At 44.1% G+C, this 13,235-nt stretch overlaps 1 protein-coding gene across 1 annotated transcript in view; it reads right to left on the minus strand.

Annotated features, from left to right (window-relative positions):
- SAMD7 (sterile alpha motif domain containing 7) overlaps positions 1 to 13,235 on the minus strand; it is a 112,849-nt gene that overhangs the window by 3,057 nt on the left and 96,557 nt on the right. The window contains exons 7-8 of the mRNA XM_077290583.1: positions 8,402 to 8,523; positions 1,829 to 1,939 (exon numbers count right to left, since the gene is read on the minus strand). Coding sequence (XP_077146698.1) covers positions 1,829 to 1,939; positions 8,402 to 8,523 — 233 coding nt within the window. The remainder of the gene's footprint in view (positions 1 to 1,828; positions 1,940 to 8,401; positions 8,524 to 13,235) is intronic.

Genomic DNA, 13,235 nt, shown 5'->3' on the forward strand with positions numbered 1-13,235 from the left:
TTCAGAACAGGGCACTGTGAGGGCCATTGTAAAACCTTCGGCTTGCGCCTTTTGAGGTAGTCTATTGTGGATTTTGACATGTGATTAGGATCATTATTACAGATGGGTGAACCCGAACAGTAAAGATCGGGTCTATACTGAACACTTACTGTGAGGGCACGGACACCGAGCACAGACTTCACCAGTAAGTCCATGTGCAACCTGTTCAGGTTCAGCCCCCTTAACTCCGAGTGTTTGTCGCGCTGTCATGCACATACTCTGCATCTGATCGGCGGTATAATCATTACCGTCCTTCAGTCAGCCGCGGTTTTCACACTGTGAACAGCGTGAGCCAACAACTGTGATCGGGGGTATAAAGTTTACCTCCAGACACTGGCGTAGGCTGATGGGACTCCTACTCCCATCAGCCTATGCCTGCTGCCACTAATAAAACAGCGAGAGCAGGCAGCACCTGATGGGAGTATTCATCAGCAGGTGCCTGCACTCTAAATAATTAAAAAAAAAAAAAAACTGTGTGGGTTCACTGTGTTTTTGATAACCAGCAAGGCAAAACTGATGGCTTGGGGCTGCAACCCTCAGCTGACAGCATTAGTTGTTCTTGAAGGATATGTTTTCTGGTAGAAGAGTCTGATATGTTGGGGAAGCTTGTTTCAGAGTAGGGAGTTAACAGGAGAAATCTTGAAGAGCAGGGAAGATCTTGCAAATACTAGAGAACCTTTTATGTCATTGCATTTTGCCATTAATTAGCTGGGATTGCAGAAAGGGGAGTCAGTGGAGTTGATGATTCTTTGGCGGAATGTATATATATATATGAGATGGGAGAGAACTATTTTGCAGTAGTTATTGGGAGATTCTGAAGACATATTTACAAGTATTTATGCAGAGATGAGATTAAAGGGAGTCTGTCACCCCCAAAATCGTATATCAGCTGCGGCCACCGGCATCAGGGGCTTATCTACAGCATTCTGTAATGCTGTAGATAAGCCCCCGATGAAACCTGAAAGATGAGAAATAAAGTTTATATTATACTGCCCCAGGGGCGGTCCCACTGCGGTCCGGGTCCGATGGGCGTCGCAGTCCGGTCCAGCGCCTCCTATCTTCATACAATGACGTCATCTTCTTGTCTTCTTGCCACAGCGCCGGCGCAGGCGTACTTTGTCTGCCCTGTTGAGGGCAGAACAAAGTACTGCAGTGCGCAGGCGCCGGGAAAGGTCAGAGAGGCCCAGCACCTGCGCACTGCAGTACTTTGCTCTGCCCTCAACAGGGCAGACAAAGTACGTCTGCGCCGGAGCCGCAGCAAGAAGACAAGAAGAGGACGTCATCGTATGAAGATAGGAGGCGCCGGACCCGGATCACGACGCCAATCGGACCCGGACCGCAGCGGGACCGCCCCACGGCGAGTTTAATATAACCTTTATTTCTCATCTTTCAGGTTACATCGTGGGCTTATCTACAGCATTACAGAATGCTGTAGATAAGCCCCTGATGCCGGTGACCACAGCTCATAAATGATTTTGGGGGTGACAGATTCCCTTTAAGAACACTGTCAATTCAAGAATTGTCTTTGAGTGGCAACAAGGGCACGGATGTGTGATATCATCTGCACTCAGCAAACAGAAGTAGTACACAAATACCCATGCAGATGTTGCTCTTGGTCAGGTCCCAATCACGGATAACGAATTCCAAAGCAATAGTATTAAACACTGAGCCATCAAATTAATTACCATATTGATTTTACCTTCAGGTTCTGTTTATATAAAGAACATTGTTCGGAAATAATCAGACAGAAAATTTATTTTATAACTATGATGACTGTGTCTTCATTTACCTGTGAACGAATTTTGAGTGCAGGTCCAAGCTTTAGCCCCATTGTGTCCAAAAGATGATCCTCAGTCAGTAATGGAAGAGTTAGCCCATCAATATCATGGTCTTTAAATACCTAGAATGGAAAGGTTTACTGATATATAGTTTACAGAACCTTAGATCCCATGCAATAGTATAGCTAGAATGGCTAAAACACAACTGATGTAATATTTTGTCCAACAATCCTCTAGTTTTTTTTTTCATTCAATGTTTGGCCCATTATAATGTATACAGCACTATGTAGGGTGCATTATACTGTAAGGAACACTATGTGGGGCCATTATACTGTATGGAGCACTATGCAAAGCCCTTTACACTGTATGGAGCACTGTGTGATGTCATTATACTGTATGGAGCACAATATGGGGTCCTTTATACTGTATGGAGCAGTATGTGGAGCCATTATGCTGTATGGAGCACTATATGGGGCCATCAGACTGTATGGAGCACTATATGGAGCCCTTTACACTGTATGGAGCACTATGTGAGATCATTATACATATGGAGCACTAGATGGGACCCATTATAATTTATGGAGCATTATGTGGGACCATTATACTGTATGGAGCACTATGTGAGTCCATTATACTGTATGGAGCACAATCTGGGGCCCTTTATACTGTATGGAGCACTATGTGAAGCCATTATGCCGTATGGAGCACTATATGGGGCCCATTATACTGTATGGAGCACTATCTGGGCCCCTTATACTGTATGGAGCATTATGTGGGCCCATTATACTGTATGGAGCACTATGTGAGTCCATTATGCTGTATGGAGCACTATATGAGGCCCATTATACTGTATGGAGCATTATGTGGGCCCATTATACTGTATGGAGCACTATATGGGTCCCATTATACAGTATGGAGCACTGAGTCCGTTATACTGTATGGAGCACAATATGGGGCACTTTATACTGTATGGAGCATTATGTGAAGGCATTATACTGTATGGAGCACTATGTGGGGCCATTGATTAATAAATATCAAGGTTTACCCTCGACTTTGTGCAAGCTTTTAATTTTGCCTCCCTGTGTATTTGAATTTCACATCTTTGCTCTAGTTATAAAACATAGTATTGTCTATCAGTAGTGTATATGATGGAAATTAAATTCTGTACACAGAGCAATCATAAAATAAAGCCAAAATGTTCTCATTTAATGTGCCTTCACTATTGTGTCTATTAGCAGGTGGAAATCCTGGACAGAAATACAGCAGTGTGCTGATTTTTAGAATTTCTAGTTTACTGTCTTTAAAGGGAACTTGTCATATAAAAAACACAACTAGCCTGCAGATATGGGATTAATCTGCAGGCTAATAGCGTTCTGAAGCTGCCCAGCACCCACATTGCGAGCCCCACTGCCATGAGGAATAAAGATCATTTGCTCAGAGAGGCCTCAGGCTTTCAGTCATTGAGGTAGGCTGGCGCTGTTTCAATCACTGCTCAATGTATAGTGAGTGGCGGCTGAAACCTCGCCCAGGCCCTGATTGACAACCCGCTTAGCATTAGAGCCGGCTATCAGTCAGTGCCAGGGGCGCAGTTACAGCCTCTGCTCATTATGCATTGAGAGGTGACTGAAGCTGCTCCAGACTACCCCTATGGCCAGTCTCACACGTCCAGATAATTCCGGTACCGGAAAAATCGGTACCGGAGTTATCCGTGTCCGTGTGTCCGTGTGCTCACGTGGCACATCAGTGTGGCACACGTGCGGCAGCCGTGTGCCGCCCGTGTGCCAACTGAGAACCACACGGACCGTGCAGGAGACAGCGCTAAAGTTAAGCGCTGTCCCCCCTGCGTGTGGTGCTGAAGCCGGTATTCATTCCTTCTCTCCTGCAGTGTTCGCTGGAGAGAAGGAATGAAAAATCATGGGTTTTTTTATTTTTTTTGTTTTTAAAATAAAGTTCCCGGTCACCGCCCGCCTCCCACCCCCTGTGCGCCCGCCCGCTTGCATTAAAATACTCACCCAGCTCCCGCGATGCTTCCTCTCAGCGCCGCAGCTTGTCCTGTATGAGCGGTCACGTGGTACCGCTCATTACAGGGATGAATATGCGGCTCCACCCCTATGGTCCGTGAAAACACGCTGACATGTGCAGAGACACATTTATTTTAATGTGTCTACGTGAGTCAGTGTCTCCGGTACGTGAGAAAACTGTCACCACACGTATCGGAGCCACTGAGGTGTGAAACAGGCCTATGACTGACAGCCCGAGGCTGCCAGGAGGAATAAATTTAATTTCCTTCCGGCAGTGGAGCTCTCAGTGAGGGAGCTGGGCAACCATTTCATCGCAATGTGTGACACCTAAATGAAATCCGCACAAAAAAATGACATGCTGCAGATTTAGTAATCCGCACTACAGGACAAATTAAGCAAAAACAACAGCTGTCAGAAGTATCTGCAATGTTGAAATCTATCTTATTTACTTAGCTGGTACTGTATCACGCTGTAATTTTCTGCAGGCAACCATGTGCAGAAAATGTGTATGAAATATGCAATGTGTAAAATTAGCCTTAAAGAGGTATTCCCATCTTCAAAATCCTATCCCAATATGTAGTGGGTATAATAATAATAATAATAATAATAATAGTAATATTAGCAAATACCTCCAAATAGAAATGTAGTATAGTTCTTCTGATTCACTATGTCGCTTACCTATGTTCAGGAAATTTCAGTAGCTTAGGTATCCATGGTTACGACCACTAAAGGTTAACTGTCACTATATGAGTGGTCGTAACCATGGACACCTAAGCTACCTAAGATCTTGGAGACTGGAATACCCCTTTAAGGCTGGTATGTGGTGTTGTGTATTTTCTGCAGGAAAAATCTATATTTTATAGTAATAGCTACTGTAAGTGGATAAATTTAACCTAACTGCATTCACACTATACATTTTTTGTGTGCAGAATCCATGCAGAAATTGTATTTTCTGCAGATTTTAAATTTGCAGCATGTTATTTGTGCAGAATCAGTGCAGATTTCACCTTTTGAAATAGAAAGGGTTAATTCTGATCCAAATCTGCACCACAGTCTGCATGTTGAGCTACGATTCCATGATGAGCTTTTGGGGCATTTTTGATGCTGCGTATTTTTTCTGCATCCAAAATGCAGTGTCTCACAGATCCAGCAAAGCTTATAGATTTATAGAGATCTCCTGCCCACTGGACTTTTTTTATGCAGCATAAACAGACCTGCAGTGCGTGTTTCAAATCCGGAGCATGTACAATTCTCTTGCAGGTATGCTCAGTTATATGTACATATGTACAGAGTTCCCCATAGACTTGCAATAGATACGGAAAATTCTCAGGTAAAAACTGCACATGCGTTTTTAGTGCATTTCCACAAGCAAAAACGCATCAAAAATGCATGTAATCCACACCTAAGTATATTAATAAAGTTTTGTCAAAGCCAAATATCAGGAAGTATCAAAAACAAAACAGCTTTACATAAAGCATGACACAAGAGACAAAAAACACACAGTCAAAAATGCGATAAAAACGCATGTTAAAAAACGTACACAAAAATGCAGTGAAAAACTGCAAGTAGCCTAATGTAAATAATAGCTGCAAAATGGTACCGAAATTCTGCAACAGCAAAAACTCAACAAAAGCTCACCCTAGAAACCTAGCATAGCACAGTTTTTTTTAAAGAATGACAATGGGTCGGAAAGCCCCTTTATTAAAGGCAACTTTATATTTGCTTTGTAAAAATAAATGCAGATGAATGTTGTGGTCAGACAATTAGGGAAAATCTAGGAGCTGCTGGTTAGGGCTGTCCCACACGTCCAGATAATTCCGGTACCGGAATAAATCGGTACCGGAGTTATCCGTGTCCGTGTGCCTGGGAACTCACGTAGGCCATACGTGCGGCACACGTGTGCCGCCCGTATGGCGAGTGGGTACCACACGGAGCGTGTGGTACCCACTCTGCATCTTGCTGAATCCGCGATTCATATGTTCCCTGCAGCAGCGTTTGCTGCAGAGAAAATATGAATCATAGTGTTTAAAATAAAGATCTATGTGTCCGCCGCCCCCCCACCCCCTGTGCGCCCCCCCCCCCCCCCCGCTGTTCAGAAAATACTTACCCGCTCCCTCGCTGCTTCCTGGTCTGGCCTTCTAGTGTATGCGGTCACGTGGGGCCGATCATTTACAGTCATGAATATGTGGCTCCACCTCCCATAGGGGCGGAGCCGACTATTCATGATTGTAAATGATCGGCCCCACGTGACCGCATACAGTAGGAGGCGCGGGGCAGAGAGGAAGGAGTGACAGCCAACAAGGGAGCGGGTGAGTATTTTCTGAACAGCGGGGGGGGGGGCGCACAGGGGGTGGGGGGGCGGCGGACACATAGATCTTTAATTTAAACACTATTATTCATATTTTCTCTGCAGCAAACGCTGCTGCACAGAAGATATGAATCGCGGCTTCAGCACCATGTGGGGGGGACAGCGCTTACTGTAGCGCTGTCTCCTGCACGCACACGGACCCCAGACGGAGAATGTCCGTGTGAGGTCCGTGTTTTACACGGACCCATTGACTCTATTGGGTCCGTGTAATACGTGCGCTCCCACGAACACTGACATGTCTCCGTGTTTGGCACAAGGAGACACGGTCCGCAAAAAATCAATGACATCTGAACAGATGCATTGATTTTTATGGGTCTACGTGTGTCAGTGTCTCCGGTACGGGAGGAAACTGTCACCTCACGTACCGGAGCCACTGACGTGTGAAACCGGCCTTAGGCAGTATTCAGAAGTTGTAGTCCTCTATGGTCAGTGGAGTCACTTAGCTATATTAATGCTGGAAGTACATCAGGAACACCACAAGACTGTGAATCAGCAATCTGTTTCCCTCAGCTCACAGACAGAAATGCTCACTGCTGAATTCAGCCTGGTAATTCTGCACAGTGAATGTAAAGTAGCTGAACGCTTCCAACTGTTGAGACCTCTCCTTAAAGCAACACTGAAATTGAATTATTTTTTTTAATGTGATGCGAAATTTGTATAATATAATATGACAATGCTTAATCATGGATTTCTCTATATAGACTTAACGCACATGGACAAAATTGTTGCTACCCTTCTGTTAAAGTAAGAAAAAAAAACACAATATTCACTGAAATAACTTGAAACTGACAAAAATAATTTTAAATTTACTGAATATCAATGAGAATCAAATATTTCTTTTTAATTGTGGTTCAACAGAAATAAAAAAAATAGTGAAAATGGTCTGGAAAAAAATGTTGGTACCCCTAGAGAGAAATGTAAAAAATATAAATTTGACTGGATGGAAAAGGGAGAGGAAGGCAATAAAGGTAGGGAGTGAGGAATGGGGCACCTCCTGACACCAACCTGTGCCTGTCACTAAGCTCCCCTAACGCCCTATGTGAGTCCTTCACCCCTGCGACCATCACGTGCCTAGTCACTGAATGTCACCTCAATGTAACCTGGCTGGCAAGGATGCTAGCCTCGCCACTGCTGATGGTAGCACACAGGTGAAGAAACAAATATGGAACAGACATAAAAGGAAAAAATACTCAGCTCTGGCTCTTCTGCTAAGCTTCACAGCAGCAGAGAAAACGGCACCAGGAATCTGAATTCCCACAGCAGCTACACCATCGACACAAGAGACCTCCACACACCTAGCTGGTCTGCATAGAAGAACTCTATAACTGACAATCAGCTGATGGGTCATGTGACAATTTAAAGGTAGGTGGGAGTGGTTACCAACCAACATCAGCTGACCAGCCTAAAAGAACTGCCAGCATGACAGACATTAACTCTTGCTGGACCAAAAGGAAAAAACAACATTTAAATTTCAGCAGACCCAGATCTGCCACGAATCCCTTAATGATTTGTGACGTCAACATTGTGATACGTTTTTTTTTCTATCAATTATGTGTTGCACAACACCGTCTATATTTCCTGTGAGAATTTTTTGTAAGACCAAGATTTTATCGCTGGGTGACCAGGTGTCATCAGAGAGCCCTAGTGAAAATGTTCTAACTCAGAAGGAATCCTATACATGGATGGAGAAAAGTGATGATAGATCCTCCACCATAAGGATAGTGGTGCACAGCGGCATTTTACGTTGTGTTACGGTCACAATGTCAATACCGTGTACTGGCATCCTGAACTGACCTATCAGCCCCATATATGGTTCATAGATGCACACATATTCGGCAGGATGTTATAGCCATGTCATGTACCATAAAATACGATAGTGAGAATACACCTTAGCGCATGCAGTCAGACAGACGTATTAATCGGAATGAGATTGGAACTCAGTGCACGGATTGGCCAGCAGCTCTTCTGACCTAAGCATAACAGATGTCACGTTTAGGTCAGCAGAGTCGCCGGCCAGTCCATGCACTGTGTTCTGATCTAGGTCTTAGTTATATGGCCGACTGACTGTGCCCTTAGAGACAATAGAGGTGATGTTGGAATAGTCACAGAGGGCCATGATTATGGAGCTGTATGTGGCCCTAGATATTCTAATGGCTGCCCTGGCAACAGAGAAAGGTAAATACAAAAATATTCACCTGTGCATAAGTAGAACAACCTGGCAAACTCGACACAAAGTTGTAGACATCCTGAGAAGACCATTTACGGATGTCCTGGAGTGGGGGAATCTCTTCTCTATTCAGGAAGAGGCTGTGTGCTCCTTTTAAAATACATTAAACATGCATTAAAGATATAATGATATTACCACTAATAATAATAATAATAATAATAATAATAATGATTTACTAATAAAAATAGTAATATTTACTTTCCATGCAAAAATATAAAACATATAATTTCCTAAAATATTAGAAAACCAATAACAAAGTAGTAAAACATGATAAAGCTGGATATATACATTACAAACGTTGAAACTGCCAATGTCATGCTAATTGACAGCCGGTTCCCAGCTGCATAATTGCGAGAAGCCAGCTGTTAATCAGCATGACGTTTGCTGTCAAGCCACGTTGACAGAGTAGCCTGGAAGAGAAACAGCTGCTCTGTTGACTAGGAGGAGCTGAATTACCAGTAGAAGAGATCAGTGACCGGTCTGTCAGCGCAGCGCAGGATAGAATAGGCAAGTAGTTAGCAACTACCTGCTTGTTTTTTTGTCTCATTTTCTTTATTATATAGTCCTGACCTTTAAATGGTTCACGTAAATAATTGTTTGTGATACCCAACACCAACAGTAATGTGCAATGTTTTTGTTCATTCCTTGCCTTACAGTTTATGTACATGCTTTTGATCTTAAAAGGGTTGTCCAGTGAAAGCAAGTTATCACCTATCCACACAACAGGGGATACCTTCTTGATCCATGGGGGTTGGACATCTGGACCCAGCATCCATATACAGAAAGGAAATTTCTTATCTCCATTAGAATAGAGTCACAGTGCGCATGCTCAATCGCTATTCCTTCATTACCTATAGGGCTGCCGAACGCTGTTTTTTGCGTTTTCTGGCAGCCGAATTGAGAAAGAATGGAGCAGTGGTCAGGCATCTGACCCGCCTCTTCAATTTGGAACAAGGATAAACTTTCGCTATCAGGGATAAAAACTCCTTTATCTGCCAATTATTGTGGGTCCCAGAGATTGAACACTCAAAGATTAGCAAGTTATCACTTATTTTTACTTCTCAACCCCTTTAAACCATCTTGTTTCCACCTGGAGCATTTATGGCACATTTACTGTATGGCCTACAGTGGGTACGGAAAGTATTCAGACCCCTTTAAGTTTTTCATTCTTTGCTTCATTGCAGCTATTTGGTAAATTAAAAAAAAGTTAATTTTCTTTCTCATTAATGTACACTATGCACCCCATCTTGACTGAAGAAAAAACAGAAATGTATTCAGAGCCTTTGCTCAATATTGAGTAGAAGCACCCTTTTGAACTAGTACAGCCATGAGTCTTCTTGGGAATGATGCAACAAGTTTTGCACACCTAGATTTGGGGTTCCTCTGCCATTCTTCCTTGCAGATCCTCTCCAAATCCATCAGGTTGGATGGTGAACGTTGTTTAAAATGTACGTATAATCAAATGCAAGGTGCAAAGGAGTGCTGGGCAGAGGAAAATACAAGATGCATGAGGCGTTGTTAAACTAAAGTGCATATCTGGTGCAAAGATTAGGTTATATAAGCAAAAGTACCTACATGTGGTGAGAGACCTGAGACCCCAGCCTGCCGCCTCAACGCGCGTTTTGCCGATCTTCGTCAACCCCTCCCTCCTCTCCCCCCTCTATCTTCAAAAAGATTTGTGATGTCATTTCTGTCCAACCTCCTCTTTTACATTTGTCCAACCCACACTCCATCACACACGGATAGATGGATAGATAGATAGATAGATGATAGAGAGATAGATAGATAGATGAATACATACCGATATATCTATATATCTATGTCTGTTTCCATAGATATGTCCACCATATCCATGTTTCTAAACCCCTTCACCCCTGGAGCTTTTTTCGTTTATTGCTCCCCTTCTTTCCAGAGCCATAATTTTTCCGTCAATATGGCCATATGAGGGCTTATTTTTTGCGGGACAAGTTCTACTTTTGAACGACACCATTGGTTTTACCATGTCATGTAACAGAAAATGTGAAAAAAATTCAAAGTGCAATGAAATTGCAAAAAAAGTGCAAATCCCACACTTGTTTTTTGCTTGGCTTTTTTGCTAGGTTCACTAAATGCTAAGGCTGGGTGCACACGTTGCGGATTTGATTCCAGATCTACAGTGTTTTTTGCCGCACAGAATTGCATCAAATCCGCAGTGTAGTGCACAACCAATGTAAGTCTATGGGAGCCGCAGACTTGTTGTGCACATGCTGCAGAAAAGGCCGCACCGAAACGCAGCTTTTTTTTCTCGCAGCATGTCACTTCTTTTGTGCGGAACTGCAGCGTTTCTGCACCTTTAGACTTTCATTGAGTTGGGCACATCCGCAGCAAAACCGCAGATGTAAAAAAGATCTGCAGTTTTGCTGCGGATGTGGGTCCGAGAAACGCTGCAGTTCGGGAGGAGGGAAGTGTGTGGGCGGTGACTGTGTGTGTGTATGTGTGTGCTGGATCTGCGGGCTGTTTGGATGTGTGCGGGACTGTTCGGGTGTGTGCGGGGCTGTTCGGGTGTGCGCGGGGCTGTTCGGGTGTGCGCGGGGCTTTTCCGGTGGGTGCCTGGCTGTTCGGGTGTGTGCGGGACTGTTCGGGTGTGTGCGGGACTGTTCAGGTGTGTGCGGGGCTTTTCGGGTGGGTGCCTGGCTGTTCGGGTGTGTGCGGGACTGTTCGGGTGTGTGCGGGGCTGTGCAGGGGGTCTTTTGGGGTGTGTGTGCAGGCATCATCCGATGGGACTACAAGTACGCAGCATCAAATCTGCAGCTAATTCGGATGTAATCTGGACAGTGGACACACACCCTACGCTATCCATACATCTATCAATAGATATATCTATCCAGATATACCTATAGATAGATGTATGCATCTATAGATCTATCTATATGTAGATCTGTCTATCCATTTCATCTATCATCTATCTGTCTATCTGTGTGTGTAAAGGAGGAGGTTGGACAATAATTACATCACAAATCTTTTTTTTTTGTTCAATAATACATCATTATTTAGCTTTCAAAAACGCACGAATTAAAAAATGCATCAAAACCGTGCAAAAAACTGCATAAAAACGCATCAAAACTGCACAAAAAACGCATCAAAACTGCACCAAAAACTGCATAAAAACCGCACCAAAATTGCATCAACACTGCACCAAAACCGCACCGAAAAACTGCATCAAAACTGCACCAAGAACTCCATCAAAACCGCTCCAAAAGTGCACCAAAAACTGCATCAAAACCGCACCAAGAACTGCATCAAAACTGCACCAAAAACGCCATCAAAACCGCTCCAAAACTGCACCAAAAACTGCATTAAAACCGCACCAAAAACTGCATCACAACTGCACCAAAAACTGCACCAAAACTGCACCAGGTTTTGATGCAGTTTTTGGTGCAGTTTTGATGCTGTTTTTGGTGCGGTTTTTGCGCGGTTTTGATGCAGTTTTTGGAAATAAATAAACTAAAAATGTGCATGATTTGAAAGGAAACATGCATGAAAAAATGGGTTCAGAGGCCGGATTCATCCTTTCACATCTCAGTTTCATACGTTTTTTGCTGGATCCGTCGCTGTGCGTTTTTTCGCAGGACAGAAAAACGTTCCTCTGTATGTGTTTTCCGTCCGGCGGAAACAGCTTTTTTGACAGATCCGGCAAAAAACGGATGAAACGTGTGTCCATCAGGCGCAATCCGGCGCTAATACAACTGTATGAGAAAAAAACAGATCCGGCGGAAAAAAATGATCCGTTTTTTTCAAAACTCCCCGGATTGTGCCTCACGGCAAAAACCTGATGTGTGAAAGCAGCCAAATATATGGATAGATACATCTATGTATCTAGAGATATATCTATCTATAAATATATCTATAGAAAGATATATCCATAGATATATAATAGAAAGGCCGATGTTTCTAAGGCTACTTTCACACTAGCGTCGTGCACTGCACGTCGCAATGCGTCGTTGTGGAGAAAAAACGCATCCTGCAAAGTTGCCCGCAGGATGCGTTTTTTCTCCATAGACTTTTATTAGCGACGCATTACGACGCAGTGCCACACGTTGCAACTATCGTGCGACGGTTGCGCCGTGTTTTGGCGCACCGCCGGCACAAAAAAAATTACATGTAACTTTTTTTGTGCGTCTAGTCCGCCATTTTCGTCCGCGCATGCACGGCCAAAACTACGCCCCCTCCTCCCGGGACTTCAGAATGGGCAGCGGATGCGTTGAAAAACTGCATCCGCTGCCCACGACGTGCACAAATTTCACAACGTGCATCAGTACGTCGGCCCGACGCATAGCGACGGACCCGTACCGACACAAGGGTGAAAGAGGCCTTTATGAGCGTTTAATTTAATTAAAAAACGGAAATTTTCTGCACCAGAGGGGGAAAGCCGACGGCCGAGGGCCAATATTTGTAGCCTGCTATGAATATCAGCCCGCAGCTGTCTGCGTAGCCTTTACTGGCTATTAAAATAGGGGGACCCCCCAAAAAATGACGTGGGGTCCCACCTATATTTTATAGCCAGAAAGGCTACGCAGGCAGTTGCGGGCTGATATTCATAGCCTAGAGAGGGGCCATGGATATTGCCCCCCCCCAGCTACAAATACCAGTCCGCAGCCGCCCCGGCACTTAGCCCCTCTTCCCACTCCCGTGTAGCGGTGGGATATGGGGTAATAAGGGGTTAATGTCACCTTGCTATTGTAAGGTGACATTAAGCCGGGTTAATAACGGAGAGGCGTCAATAAGACGCCTATCCGTTATTAATCCAATAGTAAGAAAGGGTT

This window comes from Ranitomeya variabilis, chromosome 2 (assembly GCF_051348905.1).
Source record: "Ranitomeya variabilis isolate aRanVar5 chromosome 2, aRanVar5.hap1, whole genome shotgun sequence".
NCBI classification, from domain to species: Eukaryota; Metazoa; Chordata; class Amphibia; order Anura; family Dendrobatidae; genus Ranitomeya; species Ranitomeya variabilis.